The 16,414-nt window shown below is 42.3% G+C and overlaps 1 protein-coding gene across 16 annotated transcripts in view; it reads left to right on the forward strand.

The window, feature by feature from the left end:
* ACBD5 (acyl-CoA binding domain containing 5) overlaps positions 1-16,414 on the forward strand; it is a 61,397-nt gene that overhangs the window by 34,034 nt on the left and 10,949 nt on the right. For 14 of the 16 annotated variants that reach the window (XM_010381419.2, XM_010381424.2, XM_030940566.1 and 11 more), the window contains 4 exons: positions 975-1,174; positions 4,743-4,793; positions 5,422-5,531; positions 12,936-15,174. In XM_010381419.2, the coding sequence (XP_010379721.1) occupies positions 975-1,174; positions 4,743-4,793; positions 5,422-5,531; positions 12,936-12,948 (374 nt within the window). In that variant the 3' untranslated portion in view covers positions 12,949-15,174. Of the gene's footprint in view, positions 1-974; positions 1,175-4,742; positions 4,794-5,421; positions 5,536-12,935; positions 15,175-16,414 lie in introns of those variants that run through there. The other 2 variants (XM_030940561.1, XM_030940560.1) reach the window with 2 other exon arrangements.

The raw sequence follows: 16,414 nt of genomic DNA on the forward strand, positions 1-16,414 counted from the left end.
GAATCGGCTGAACCTGGGAGGCGGAGGTTGCAGTGAGCCATTGCACTCCAGCCTGGGCAACAGGGTGAGACTCTGTCTCAAAAACAAGCAGATACCTTTGGAGATTTATGATGTAATGAAACAAAAAAAAAAAGACCAAAAAGGCAAAAGTAGCTCTTTATTGTAACTTTTAATACTCGAAAGAAGTAGTCTTCAGGGCCAGGAGTGGTGGCTCATGCCTATAATCCCAGCAGTTTGGGAGGCTGGAGCAGGTGGATTGCTTGAACCCAAGCGTTCGAGACCAATCTGGGTAACATGGGGAGACCTCATCTCTATTTTTAAAAAAAAAAAGTCTTTGAATTTTTTCAGTCTGGTTACCTTATTAGTAAAGAATGTTTGAGCATGCACTCCAAATGTGTGTATTATTTCTGAATTATTTGCATAATGTATTAGTATATTGTGTATATTATAGAACCTTAGCAAAAAATTTTAGAATATATCAATATGAATAGAAGTTTACAAATCAATTCCTTTGATCTCAGCAGTTTATTTTATGTACTTCCCGATTGCTTCTACTTCACTTTGGAAGTTTTTTTTTTTATTTTTTTGAGATGGAATATCACTCTGTCGCCCAGACTGGAATGCAGTGGCGTGATCTCGGCTCACTGCAACCACCGCCTCCAGGATTTGAATGATTCTCCTGCCTCAGCCTCCCAAGTACCTGGGATTACAGTCGCATGCCACCACACCTGGCTAATTTTTATATTTTTGGTAGAGACAGGGTTTCACCATGTTGGCCAGGCTGGTCTTGAACTCCTGACCTCAGGTGATCCACCCACCTTGGCCTCCCAAAGTGCTGGGATTACAGGTGTGAGCCACTGCTCCCGGCCACACTTTGGAGATTTAGATCTAAAAGAAATTACAGGAAAATGAATAAAACACAGTTTCTACTTGTATAAGAATTAAAACAAGCTTATTTTTGCCTCTTAAAATAGGACATAGGATGCAACACCTGAGCGAAGGAACCAAGGGCCGGCAGGTGGGAAGTGGAGGTGATGGGGAGCGCTGGGGCTCTGACAGAGGGTCCCGAGGCAGCCTCAATGAGCAGATCGCCCTCGTGCTGATGAGACTGCAGGAGGACATGCAGAATGTCCTTCAGAGACTGCAGAAACTGGAAATGCTGACTGCTTTGCAGGTAAACTTCCAAATGTGTCATACCTTCTTCTGCTTATTGATTCTGGAAAGCAATGTGAAATCTCTGTTGATCATATTTACATAAATTAATGTATTTTACTGATTTTTTTAGAAAATAGAAAGAACTTAGTTTTGAAAATATTGTTTAAGAAAAGACTGACCGGCTGGGCGCGGTGGCTCAAGCCTGTAATCCCAGCACTTTGGGAGGCCGAGACGGGTGGATCACGAGGTCAGGAGATCGAGACCATCCTGGCTAACACGGTGAAACCCCGCCTCTACTAAAAAATACAAAAAACTAGCCGAGCGAGGTGGCGGGCACCTGTAGTCCCAGCTACTCGGAGGCTGAGGCAGGAGAATGGCATAAACCCGGGAGGCGGAGCTTGCAGTGAGCTGAGAACCGGCCACTGCACTCCAGCCCGGGTGACAGAGTGAGACTCCGTCTCAAAAAAAAAAAAGAAAAGACTGACCAAGAAACTAATTACTGCTTAAAATAATAGAAAAATGGCTGGGCATGGTGGCTGACACTTGTAATCCCAACACTTTGGGAGGATCACCTGAGTTCAGGAGTTTGAGACCAGACTGGCCAACATGGTGAAATTCTGTCTCTACTAAAAATACAAAAGTTAGCCAGGTATGGTGTTGCATGCCTGTGATCCCAGGTACTTAGGAGGCTGAGGCAGGAGCATGCCGTGAACCCGGGAAGCGGAGGTTGCGTGAGCCGAGATCGCACCACTGTATTCCAGCCTGGGTGAGAGAGTGAGACTCTGTCTCAAAAAAAAAAAAAATAAGTAAATAAATAAAAGAAGGGAAAAGGGTTCATAGGAAGAGACACTACAGCTTGATCCATAGTTTCAACTGTGGCCTATAATAATCCCTGAACTCAGCTGCCCTTCCTTGAGTAACATTTGTTGGAAAGAATAGAGAAGTAATTAGCGTTGGCTCTCTGACCTAGCTGCAAACATTATACAACATTGAAGCATCACGCTGTAACAGATGTTAAGAAGTATTTGTAAGGATTAATCAAAGAAGATGTGCTTCCGTTGCAAGATAAATACATTAAATGTAGGCTTATGTAAAGAAACTGATACCGCAGGCTTTCCTAAACAACCACCGTGAATGTCTTTCTCTTTACCTAATCAGTAAGTTACTCAAGCTATCACATGTTTTTTTTTTTTTTTTTTTTTTTTGAGACGGAGTCTCGCTCTGTCGCCCAGGCTGGAGTGCAGTGGCCGGATCTCAGCTCACTGCAAGCTCCGCCTCTCGGGTTTACGCCATTCTCCTGCCTCAGCCTCCCAAGTAGCTGGGACTACAGGCGCCCGCCAACTCGCCCGGCTAGTTTTTTGTATTTTTTAGTAGAGACGGGGTTTCGCCGTGTTAGCTAGGTTGGTCTCAATCTCCTGACCTCGCGATCCACCCGTCTCGGCCTCCCAAAGTGCTGGGATTATAGGCTTGAGCCACCGCGCCCGGCCCACATGTTTTTTTAAATTATATGTATCTCCAGGATTCTCAGTTACTTGTTATTATTATCATCATTATTATTATTACTATTTTGGGGTTTTTTTGAGATAGAGTCTCATTCTGTCACCAGGCTGGAGTGCAGTGGCAGGATCTTAGCTCACTGCAACCTCCACCTCCCCAGTTCAAGCGATTCTTCTGCCTCAGCCTCCTGAGTAGCTGGGACCACAGGCGCACACCACCATGCCCGACTAATTTTCATATTTTTAGTAGAGACGGGTCTTCACCACGTTGGCCAGGGTGCTCTTGATCTCTTGACCTCGTGATCCACCTGCCTCAGCCTCCCAAAGTGCTGGGATTACAGGCGTGAGCCACTGCACCCTGCCTCTCAGTTACATATTATTATTAATCAGACTGCAAATTCCTAGACTTCCAGGAGTCTATGAACGCCCTAAAATACTATGCACATTTGTCTTTGATCTTGCATTTTCGACGGGAGAGGACTTGTTGTCTTCATCAGATCCTCAAGAAGGTATATAAGGAAAAAGAGTTTAAAATAGTGCCTTATGACCAGGTGTGGTGACTCACACCTGTAATTTCAGCACTTTGGGAGGCCGAGGTGAGTGGATCACTTGAGGCCAGGAGTTCGAGACCAGCCTAGCCATGGTGAAACCCCATCACTACTAAAAATACAAAAATTAGCTGGGCGTGGTGGTGCGTCCCTGTAATCCCAGCTACTCAGGAGGCTGAGGCATGAGAATCACCTGAACCCTGTTGGCAGAGGTTGCAGTGAGCCTAGATCACGCCACTGCACTTGGCTCACTATAACTTCCACCTCCTGGGCTCAAGTCATCCTCCCACCTCAGCTTCCCAAGTACCACATCTGGCTAATTTTTGTATTTTTTGTAGAAACAGAGTTATGCCATGTTGCCTAGGCTGGTCTCAAACTCCTGAGCTCAAGTCATCAGCCCACCTCGGCCTCCCAAAGTGCTTGGGATTACAGGTGTGAGCCACTGAGCCTGGCAGGCTCTATGTTTGTTTTTTTTTAAAGAATATTTTACATATATTCAATATCTTTCATGGTATTGAAATTCTGCTAAAATTCTTTTGATGTATTTTCTTAGACATTTACTTTTTCACTGTTATAGAAAACTTTAGGCTAGGCCCATGGCTCACACTTATAATCTCAGCACTTTGGGAGGTCAAGGCAGGAGGATAACTTGAGGCTAGGAGTTCAAGACCAGCCTGGGCAACATGGCAAGATGCTGTGTCTACCAAAAAAATAAAATTAAAATAGCTAGGCTTGGTGGTTGGCCCAGCTACTCAGAAAGCTGAGGCAGGATGATAGCTTGAACCCAGGAGTGCAAGGCTACAGTGAGCCATGATCTCACCAGCCTGGGCAACAGAGCAACACCTCATCTCTACAAAAATACAATACAATGATAAAATAAAGTTGAAAAGATTTTGATTTAAGGACTTTTTTTCCTTAAAATTTGAATAATTCACTTGGATGACTCATAGAAAAAATAAATTGGGCCAGGCATGGTGTCTCATGCCTGTAATACCAACATTTTCGGAGGCTGAGGTGGGTGGATCACCTGAGGTCGGGAGTTCGAGACCAGCCTGGCCAACATAGCGAAACCCCATCTCTACTACTAAAAATACAAAAATTAGCTAGGTGTGGTGGTGTATGTCTCCCATCTACTTGTGAGGCAGAGGTTGCAGTGAGCCGAGATCGTGTCTCAAAAAGAAAAGTCAAGTAGGTCATGTAATAAGACTGTAAACATAAGAGTTTAGATTTATTTGAGGTTTTATTTTGATAATTTTATGCAATTTGAGCTAAAAATATAAAGCATCAAAGTATTGTTTGGCTTGCCGTTTTAGGGAACTTGTCCTTTGATAAGTATTAGTTTCAGGATAATCTAAGTATAGTTAGCAGAAAAATACTGAATAAACTAATATTTCTATGTTCCAACTGTTCTATACATAAAGAAAACAAAAGCAACCCCCAAAAAAACCTCAATATTTCTGCCTTTTAAAAAAGATGGGAAATAGAAAAATTACTGTGTCTTTCATTTTTTTCAAGGCTAAGTCACTTTCACTTGCATTTACAGGCAAAATCGTCAACATCAACATTGCAGACTACTCCTCAGCCCACCTCACAGGTAAGACGGTTTTTTAAAAATTTAAATGCCAGGGTTTCATATGTTTTGTTTTGTTTTGTTTTGAGATGGAGTCTCACTCTGTCGCCTAGGCTAGAGTGCAGTGGCGTGATCTCGGCTCACTACAAACTCCACCTCCTGGGTTCATGCCATTCTCCTGCCTCAGCTTCCTGAGTAGCTGGGACTACAGGTGCCCGCCACCATGCCCGGCTAATTTTTTCTATTTTTAGTAGAGACGGGGTTTCACCATGTTAGCCAGGATGATCTCGATCTCCTGACCTCGCGATCCACCTGCCTCCACCTCCCAGAGTGCTGGGATTACAGGTGTGAGCCACTGCGCCCGGCCCAGGGTTTCATATGTTACAATACATTTAGAATATACAAAATCTTTAAATCATTCCAAATGAAATCTACCTTTGCAGTTAAAAAATACTTGTTTTGTGTTTATTTAGGTCTGAACTACTCCTGAAAGCCTGCTTCCTAAATTATACTCTGAAATGCAGAATATCTTCCTCCTTTCAGCAGGAGTGAGATTTGTTACTAATTTTCTTTTCTACTTTCAAAATTGTGAATTAGGTATGTTTGTAAGTTTATACATGCAGTTGGTGACAAGCTCATTGTATTTTCTCAGAGACCATCTTGGTGGCCCTTCGAGATGTCTCCTGGTGTGCTAACTTTTGCCATCATATGGCCTTTTATTGCACAGTGGTTGGTGTATTTATACTATCAAAGAAGGAGAAGGTAAGACCAGTTTTATCATTTGAAATGGTGTATAACTCTCAGAACCTATAGTAGGCAGAGTTTTAAGCAGCAATTAAGGGATGCTAGGTCCCTTTTATAGATACATCCATCATCACAGTGAACATTCTATATTTAACCTGAGACTGAAACTACCTTGGAAATGTTATCTTGTGGATTCCTAGGTACTTGTTAGACTTAAAAACATTTTCACTTGAGAGCATCTGATGGATTTACACACCTTTGATTTAGGCAACAACACAAAAATGACTACATGCTGCTTTTTCTTTTTCTTTTTTTCTATTTTTGAGATCGGGTCTCGTTTTGTTGCCCAGACTGGAGGGCAGTGGCTATTCACAGGCATGGTCGTGTGCACTGAAGCCTCAGACTCCTTGGTTCAAGTGATCCTTTCCGCCTCAGCCTCCTGAGTGGCTGGGACTACAGGCATGTACCACTGGGCGCAGTTTATATCCATTTTAAACTCTATGGTTTGTGAGGAAACAATGTTCTTAAAGGCACGGTGGCTCACACCTATTATCCCAGCACTTTGGGGAGGGTGAGGCAGGAGGATTGCTTGAGCAAAGGAGTTTGAGACAGGCCTGGGCAACATGGGGAGATGCTGTCTCTATTTTAAACAATTAATTAAAAAGGAATTTGGAGGTACCTTTATTTTTAAAATTTATTTTATTAATTTGTGTTTTTGAGATGAAGTTTTGCTCTTGTTGCCCAGGCTGGTGTGCAGTGGTGCTATCTCGGCTCACTGTAACCTTTGCCTCCCGGGTTCAAGTGATTCTCCTGCCTCAGCCTCCCAAGCAGCTGGGATTATAGGCATGTGGCACCACGCCTAGATAATTTTTGTATTTTTAATAGAGATGGAGTTTCACCATGTTGGCCAGATTGGTCTCAAACTCCTGACCTCAGGTGATTCGCCCACCTCGGCCTCCCAAAGAGCTGGAATTACAGGCACAAGCCACTGTGCCTGACTGGATGTTACTTTAATTTGAGGGCCGGGATTTCAGTTTGGAATGACAAGATACCTCAAATAGGTCAGAAAATAATAGATTAGAATCCCTGAAAGTAACTCTGAGTCTGTCCGTGTCCATGTTAGGAATAACTGAGGCCAAACCCTTGGGTTCAAGAAAATCCTTAAACCTAAAAAGTTGCTGGGTGTGATGGCTCATGTCTATAATCCCAGGACTTTGGGAAGCTGAGTTGGGTGGATTGCGTGAGCCCAGGAATTCAAGAACAGCCTGGGTGAGATAGTGAGACTGTCTCTACAAAAACTTTAAAAAATTAAATAAAAAATTAGCCGGGTTGGTTGTGCACGTCTCTAGTCCCAGATACTCGGGAGGCTGAGGCGGGAGGATCAACTTGAGCCCAGGAGGTTGAGGCTGCCATGAATCATGATCTTGCCACTGCACTCCAGCCTGGGTGATGGAGTGAGACTGTTTCAAAACATCAAAAAAAAAAGATACAGACCTGAATTTAAATCCTTTCTTTTCTTCTTCTACACATTTTCAATTCCTCCTGTGATGGTTGGGTTTAGTGCTACACAGTGTTTTACATTAAAATATCCCTGGTAATAGGAAAGAAGAACCAAGCGTTTGTTAGATATGTAGTAATGCTGGATATAAGCAGCAGAGCTCTGTGCCACTATGGGTAGATGTTTACATATTTTTAATGCATCTCAAAGTTCCTTTTCATGTTTCCGTTGTGGAAAGTTGGGAGTTCGAGAGTAGAGGAATTTGCTTGAAAAAAAAAAAAAAACCCTAAAGCTTACTTTGGTTAATAATTTATTTTATGCTTAAGATGGAAGCAGCTTATCCATTCATTAAAGACTGAAAAAACAAACCACACTCAGCTTCAACAGTCACATAAAATTGGAGTTTTTCTAAAAATTTTTTAAATGTTCCTTACTAGTAGAAGTTTTGTAAAAGGTTGTTCACTATTTCTCCTAAATATCCCTTTTAGCTGTTCATAGATGTCTCTGAATGTAGAAACTCTTTCCTATTTTTAATTTTCTACTTGGTTATTATTGAACCTTTATAAGTTTTTTACTGTATGTTAACTGTTTGATCCTTCCAAATTGCAAATTCTGCAGCGCTGTGCAACTTCCTTTTGATGAGGTGTAGTATTTTTACATATTGTTTGCTTATATATGTAATAGATTAACTGTGGTTGGTGGTAGGGTCATATTTGATATGGTGGAAATAAGTTTTAGCCTTGAGGGGATTTAGACATCTTTTCATCTAGCATTGTTTAGCAATTTTTAATCTGCTAGTTAAAGGAATGAAGACCAGAGAGCAGTTGTATGGTTTGGAAGAGACAGGTTCTGTGTTAGAGATTAAGAGAAAGGTCTAGAAATCTGATTAGGATGGGGAAAGTGTGGGCAAATAGAGGGTGTGCCCTACTCATAATAGGGATCATCCTGTAGCTTATCCCCCAAAACAGTGTCTAGCATGTAGTAGGTGCTCAATAAATACGTGTTGAGTCTATGACTGAATCCCTCTTTGGGCAAGATGGCAAACAGAAGTACCATAAGACATGGAAAAGCGTTCATTTTATTGAATAAATATGCATGTGGACACCGATATACTAGGATATGTCCAATAGAGATAGGATAGTCTTATATGTATATAAAACATATAGGACTGGAGGCTGGAGTGCAGTGGCGTGATCTCGGCTCACTGCAACCTCTGCCTCCTGGGTTCAAGTGATTTTCTTGCCTCAGCCTCCTGAGTAGGTAGGACTACAGGCATGCGCCACCACGCCCAACTAATTTTTGTATTTTTAGTAGAGATGGGGTGTCGCCATGTTGACCAGACTGGTCTCTAACTCCTCACCTCAGGTGATCCAGCCGCCTCGGCTTCCCAAAGTGTTGGGATTACAGGTGTGAGCCAGCGCACTGAACCTGTGATAAGCTTTTGAAAATAAATATCTTTTCCTTCAACATTAAAAGTAATACATAACCCGGGAGGCTGAGCTTGCAGTGAGCTGAGATCTGGCCACTGCACTCCAGACTGGGCGACAGAGTGAGACTCCGTCTCAAAAAAAAAAAAAAAAAAAAAGTAATACATAAAGTCTGCTGTTTTTTTTTCCTAGTGTGGAATAATATAAATTTAAAAGTCAAAGAGATTTCTTATGCTATCACTCTGCAATGAATCAGAAGAAAATTCTGTATGTGATAGGAAGAACAAAGCCTGCAGACTTCTTGTTCAGAAATAGGCCCTGAACAGTCTCCTGTGGTAACACCTCTCCCTGGTTGTCTAGCCTGACAACTCTGCTATTAAAATTATCCTTGAGTTAAATACTGAAAGCAGACCTGTTAAGTCTAAGAACTACTCTTAAACTATTACTTTATTTGTTTATTTATTTATTTGAGACAAGGTCTCACTCTCTTGCCTGGGTTGCAGTGTAATGGCACAATCATTGGTCATTGCAGCCTCAAACTCCTGGGCTCAAGCAATCCTCCTGCCTCAGCCTCCTGAGAAGCTGGGACTACAGGCAGGTGTCAGCTAATTTTCTTAGTTTTTGTTGAGATGAGGTCTCACTGTATTGCCAAGGCTAGTCTTGAACTCCTGCCCTCAAGAGATCCTCCCACCTCAGTCTCTCTTGTACTGGGATTACAGGACTGAACCACCATGCCCAGCCTAAATATTACTGTTACAAGAAAGGGGCCCCAATCCAGACCCCAAGAGAGTGTTCTTGGATCTTAAGAAAAAATTCAGGGCAAGTCTGTAAGAGTAAAGTGAAAGCAAGTTTAAGAAGGTAGAGGAATAGGCCGTGCATGGTGGCTCATGCCTGTAATCCCAGCACTTTGGGAGGCTGAGGTGGGCCCATCATCTGAGGTCAGGAGTTCAAGACCAGCCTGACCAACATGGTGAAACCCCATCTCTACTAAAAATGCAAAAATTAGCTGGTTGTGGTCTGGTGCCCATAATCCCAGCTACTAGGGAGGCTGAGGCAGGGGAATTGCTTGAACCCAGAGATGGAGGTTGCAGTGAGCTGAGATCATGCCACTGTACTCCAGCCTAGGTGACACAGTGAGACTCCATCTCAAAAAAAAAAAAAAAAAAGAAAGTAGAGGGATAGAATTATGGCTGCTCGTTGCCCATTTTTGTGGTTATTTCTTGATGATATGCTAAACAAGGGGTGGATTATTCGTGCTTCCCCTTTTTAGACCATATGGGGTAACTTCCTGATGTTGCCATGGCATTTGTAAATTGTCATGGCACTGGTGGGAGTGTAGCAGTGAGGAAGACCAAAGGTCACGCTCATCACTCTCTTGGTTTTGGTGGGTTTTAGCCAGCTTTTTTACTGCAACCTGTTTTATCAGCAAGGTCTTTATGACCTGTATCTTGTGCCGAATTGCTGTCTCATCCTGTAACTTAGAATGGCTTAACTATCTGGGAATGCAGCCCAGTAGATCTCAGCCTCATTTTACCCAGATCCTATTCAAGATGGAGTTGCTCTGGTTCACATGCCTCTGACATTACTTTGAAGGAAAGGATGTTTCTAACCAGTTTTCTTTTTTGAGATGGAGTCTCGCTGTATCGCCCAGGCTGGATTGCAGTGGCATTATCTCGGTTTACTGCAAGCTCCCCATCCCGGGTTCATGCCGTTGTCCCGCAGTCTCCCGAGTAGTCGAGTAGCTGGGACTACAGGCGCCCGCCACCACGCCCGGCTAATTTTGTTTTTGTATTTTCAGTAGAGATAGGGTTTCACCGTGTTAGCCAGGATGGTCTCGACTAACCAGTTTTCTTTTCTTTTCTTTTTTTTTTTTTTTTGAGACGGAGTCTTGCTCTGCCGCCCAGGCTGGAGTGCAGTGGCCGGCTCTCAGCTCACTGCAAGCTCCGCCTCCCGGGTTCACGCCATTCTCCTGTCTCAGCCTCCCGAGTAGCTGGGACTACAGGCGCCCGCCTCGTCGCCCGGCTAGTTTTTTGTATTTTTTAGTAGAGACGGGGTTTCACCGTATTAGCCAGGATGGTCTCGATCTCCTGACCTCATGATCCGCCCGTCTCGGCCTCCCAAAGTGCTGGGATTACAGGCTTGAGCCACCGCGCCCGGCCTAACCAGTTTTCTTAAGCAGCCTGCCCAGATTCCTAAATGTGCTATCATGTAATCTTGGGGACATTCAGCCTTCAGTAGAGAGGTAATAAATACAAACTTGTTGGGAATGGAGAGGGTCTCAGGAAGAATATTCTCCAAATGGAGCCTAGGGCAGAAGGCACTGACACAAAAAGTCAGGCCCAGGCTTCTAAGGAGGAGAAGGAACCGCAGCAGTGCAGCTAGAGCAGCATTCACCGCAGTGAGGGGTAAGGCAGAATTTATTCCTGTTCCCTTATCTGTTGTTTCCTGTGACTTTTCTTCTATCACACTATACCCTCCATTTTGCAAGTTGATTTAGAACAAAACAAAACAGAAAGATCTCACTAAGAGCCTGAAAACAAGTCTAAAGTTCTGAAGACAGTGATTTATGTTCACTCTATTATCTTAGAAGATTGGGGGTTCAGACTGGGCACAGTGGTTCACACCTGTAATCCCAGCATTTCAGGAGGCTGAGGCAGGAGAATAGCTTGAACCCGGGAGGTGGAGGTTGCGGTGAGCTGAGATCGCGCACCACTGCACTCCAGCCTGGGTGATAGAGCGAGACTCTGTCTCAAAAAAAAAAAAAAAAAAAAGATTGGGGGTTCAGAGACCAAGTTGTCTGCCCTTTTTTATTGTTTTAATTTTATTTTATTTTTTGAGACAAAGTCTCGCTCTGTCTCCCAGGCTGGAGTGCAGTGGCGTGATCTCGGCTCACTGCAACTTCCGCCTCCCAGGTTCAAGTGATTCTCCTGCCTCAGCCCCCCGAGTAGCTGGGACTACAGGCGCCCGCCACCACGCCCGGCTAATTTTTTGTATTTTTAGTAGAGACGGAGTTTCACCGTGTTAGCAGGATGGTCTTGATCTCCCGACCTTGTGATCCGCCCGCCTCGGCCTCCCAAAGTGCTGGAATTACAGGCGTGAGCTACCGTTCCAGCTTTGTCTCCCCTTTTATAAATCTGCAAAGGATTGTGTGTAGTAATCTGCATCACGCAGATTCTTGATAAGTGTTGCTAATTGTTCAGGCATCCCGTGGCTAACATTTTTGCTCAAACCTCACTCAGGCAGTTTGTCTTTACAACGATCCACATCTCTCTTGTCTTTGTCAACCATTTCAATTCTCTTCCTCCAGGGGCCTGTTTTCTTCATGCAGCTGGGATCTCCTTCTGTTATGTGAAAGTTGATCTATTTAAAATGTCACTCCTGCCAAGGAGATGTACATAAGAGGATTTCTGTAGAGGATAAGGAATGATCTGATTATTTAAAATATCACTCCTGCCAAAGGAGTTGCATAAGAGTATTTCTACAGAGAGGAATCAATCTGTTACGAGAGTTTCAGGCATTTTGGCCTCTTGAGTGCTGGGCAGGGTTTGTAGATTTTGGAGCAGAACTCAGATCATATGTGATTTTGTGTCTTGTGCTAACGAGCTCAGCCTTTTCTGATAGTTCATTCACTCCTCTGTCTTTGAAACCATCACATTGTATATATCCAAGTTTGGGGTTTATATGCCTCTTCCTCCTCCACCACCTAAACCGAGAGCTGTCTTGAGGCGTGAGAGCCTGCCTTGTTTATCTCTGAAAGCCCAGGGCCTGGCACAGAGCCTGGAAACTAATAGAAACATAACTCATGTTGATTAAATGAATAGTCCAGGTCGTGCATCTATTATCCTCTTACAGTTTTGTCAAGCATTTGTTTCACAACTTTTCCATTTTGATAAAATTATGAAGTCATTTCCACAAATCTTAATTGTGTCCAGTAATTAGAAAAGGGTAAGAATCTAGAAGGTAAGAGAGGATGAATGTACATTTAAATTATTTATTAAAAACTGGCCGGGATGGCCAGGCGCCATGGCTAACGCCTGTAATCCCAACACTTTGGGAGGCCGAGGTGGGTAGATCACCTGAGGTCAGGAGTTCAAGATGGCGAAACCTTGTCTCTACTAGAAATACAGAAATTGCCCGGGTGTGGTGGCGGGCGCCTGTAATGCCAGCTACTTGCGAGGCTGAGGCAGGAGAATCGCTTGAACCTGGGAGGCGGAGGTTGCAGTGAGCCAAGATGGCACCATTGCACTCCAGCCTGGACGGCAGAGCAAGACTTTGCCTCAAAAAATAAATAAATAAATAATATAAAATTGTTTGGTAATGTCAGCACTTGTAATTGGATCTTTCCTATCGGGCTTCAAGTCATATGAAGTAGTTTTATAAAGACTGTTGGTAATGTTATGGTTTTATTTTGAATTTGAATGGTATTATTATATTACCATCCAGAGAATTATTTGCATTCATACTCACAGAAAATTGGTTTTTTTTTTCTTTTTAAAGAAAACTGAACTGAGGAAAATGGTATTTTCCTCAAGAAGACTACTGGAACTGGATGACCTCAGAATGAACTGGATTGTGCTGTTGACGAGAAAATCTTAGTTTGTGATGATTACATTGCTTTTTTTGTCCAGTAGTTTGGTTTGTGTACATATATACACATATATATTTTGCACTACATAAGCGATAACATTTTAAGGACTAATATTGCTGATACTTGAATAATCAATCTCTGCTAGGTTATAGGTAGTATACACAGATTTACCCAGCCCTTGAACTTGAAGGACATTAAATTATTAATGATCATTTGGTAACAGGTTTACCTAATTATCTTCCATAGAGTAACATAAGCTGCTTTTCAAAGGTACCATTCTGATAATGAGATCAAATTTATAAGTTATTATTTTTAATTTTCTAAATTAAATAAAAGAAATAATGCAAACCAGGAGTGAATTTCAAATGAGATGTAATCGACTTCATATCTTAGTCACAGAGTCGCCATGCCACGTAGTAGAAAACCACAGGAAGAATCGTCATATTCACTTTGTGGGCTGCACATAATCTTTCTTGGGCGTTCACAACTCTTGAGTTTGGTGTTCAGGCATCATTATTAAAAAGTAGAGTCCTATGTACCAGACTGAGTTTTTATAAATGATTTGCAGACTAGACATAACCCGCTGATGGAAATGGTGAAGAATGAGCTTCATGTAGGTTTAAAAGTGTATTCTGAGCCTGTAGATGATTAATGAGGTTTTTATTCAACCATACAAATGTATTCCTTTGTAATCATTTTTCTTTAACTGAGGATATCTAGTGTCTGCTTCATAGGGTGCTTTGAAATATAAAATGAAAACTTATTTTTACTGTTTTTACAGCAGTCAAAAAGGAAACACATGAAAATCACTTTTGTGCAACTGATGAACTATACAGACTGGACTCTTAACCTCTTAGTGCCTCAGTTTTTCCTTCGGGGTATACTATTTTAGATACACATACTTCACAGGAGTACTGGAGGGATTTGCAAGCTAACGGGCCAAATGCTTCCATAGGAATAAGGCATGCCTAACTAACAGAAATTTAAGTCCCTCTTCCCCACCTCTCTCATCTAGACCAAAAAGAAGACTATAATTTAGATCCTTGGAGACTTCTCCTGTATGCCTTCCAAAACTTCCTGCTCACTTAGATATACCTTGTGCTTTGAAGATTTCTTTGATTCACTCTTTGTAGCAAATAATTTTTTTTTTTTTTAAACGGAGTTTCTCTCTTGTTGCCCAGGCTGGGGGGCAATGGCGCGATCTCGGCTCACTGCAACCTCCACCTCCTGGATTCAAGTGATTCTCCTGCCTCAGCCTCCCGAGTAGCTGGGATTAGAGGCATGCTCCACCATGCCTGGTTAATTTTGTATTTTTAGTAGAGACAGGGTTTCTCCATGTTGATGAGGCTGATCTCAAACTCCCAACCTCAGGTGATCTGCCTGCCTCAGCCTCCCAAAGGGCTGGGATTACAGGCATGAGCCACTGCGCCTGGCCTGTAGCAAATAATTTTTAAGCATTTTCAAGATGTGTGATGTTGGGTTTAGCATCGTATGTTCAGAGTGTTTTAAATAAGAAAGAATTAATCTGTCTTTAGTATACAGGATAGTTCTTTGCTTGCCTGAAAAGTATAAGAATACAATTTACTTTTCCCAAACCCTTTTTTCCTTATTATTTTCTTTCAGATAACTTTAATTATTTAATTCCACACTGATTAAAATATGTCTGTCTAAAGGGATCTACTACTATTTGCTTTTAAAAAAGTGTTCCCTATTTATTGAGGAAAAAGTGAAGCAAGCAACTGAATTTATATGTAAAAATAACATTTAGACCTGTGGATCAAAGATTATTTTAAAAAATTAGATATTAATTTGGTATCAGTAAAAAGTGGCTTTTCTCTTAGTATATACATAAATAAAATGAAAATTAAGAGTATAAGCAGTTGTGAATCATTACAAGCAGTCTGGGATAACTAACTCCTAGGGATAACCATTTCTATCCTGTTCCAAAGTCTTATTTTATAGTTTGAAAAGCACTTTGCACACAGTTCTTGTATATAAAAGTAAAGATGTAATTATAGGATATAGTGTTCTTGCTTTGTTTAATAAGAACCTCATTTAAACTTGACAGCTATGGTATTTTTTTAATGATCAAGTTCTTTTCTGTTTATTGTAAAACTAAGTTAAAAATAAAAGGTTAATGAGAAATGATACGGCTTTTATTACTTGTTACTGTTAGTCCATTGATTAGATAAGAATCCAATGAGAGTAAGTAGCAGTCGCACATAAAGTAATTATGACTCTCAAAATAACGCCGTGCTATTCCATACAATTTGATAAAAATCAGAAACTGGGATGAAATTTAACTTACGTAGTCATCTAGTTGAGAATATTAGCAATTCAGTCAGATTCTTGGTTTTACTTTTTTTTTTTGAGATAGAGTCTCACTCTGTCGCCAGGCTAGAGTGCAGTGGCACAATCTCAGCTCACTGCAACCTCCGCCTCTCAGGTTCAAGCGGTTCTCCTGCCTCAGCCTCCTGAGTAGCTGGGACTATAGGCGCACGCCACCACGCCCAGCTAAGTTTTGTATTTTTAGTAGAGACGGGGTTTCACCATGTTGGCCAGGATGATCTCCATCTCTTGACCTCGTGATCCACCTGCCTCGGCCTCCCGAAGTGCTAGGATTACGGGAGTGAGCCACTGCGCCCAGCTGGTTTCAGTTCTTATACCAAATAAATAGCTTCCCACAGCCACACAATGACCCCTAATCAACCATCTTATTATTATTATTATTATTATTATTATTATTATTATTATTTGAGATGGAGTCTTGCTCTGTCGCCCAGGCTGGATTGCAGTGGTATGATCTCGGTTTACTGCATCCTCTGCCTCCCAGGTTCCAGTAATTCTCCTGTCTCAGCCTCCCACATAGCTGGGATTACAGGCAGCCACCACCACACCTGGCTAATTTTTTGTATTTTTAGTAGAGACAGGGTTTTGCCATGTTGGCTAAGCTGGTCTTGAACTCCTGACCTCAGGTGATCTTCCCACCTCTGCCTCCCAAAGTGCTGGGATTACAGGCATGAGTCACTGCACCCAGCCCTAATCAACCATCTTAAATACACATCTCTGGTCTTATGTGGAAAGTGATGAGAGGTGGTTTTTTGTTGTTGTTGTTGTTGTTTTTTTAATTGAGACGTAAGTTTTGCTCCTGTTGCCCAGGCTGCAGTACAATGGTGCCATCTCGGCTCACTGCAACATCTATCTCCTAGGTTCAAGTGATTCTCCTGCCTCAGCCTCCCGAGGAGCTGGGATTACAGGCATACACCACCACGCCCGGCTAATTTTTTGTATTTTTAGTAGACACGGGATTTCTCCATGTTGGTCAGGCTGGTCTTGAACTCCTGACCTCAGGTGATTTGCCCACCTCAGCCTCCCAAAATGCTGGGAT

Source organism: Rhinopithecus roxellana, chromosome 11 (genome assembly GCF_007565055.1).
Source record: "Rhinopithecus roxellana isolate Shanxi Qingling chromosome 11, ASM756505v1, whole genome shotgun sequence".
Taxonomy (NCBI): Eukaryota; Metazoa; Chordata; class Mammalia; order Primates; family Cercopithecidae; genus Rhinopithecus; species Rhinopithecus roxellana.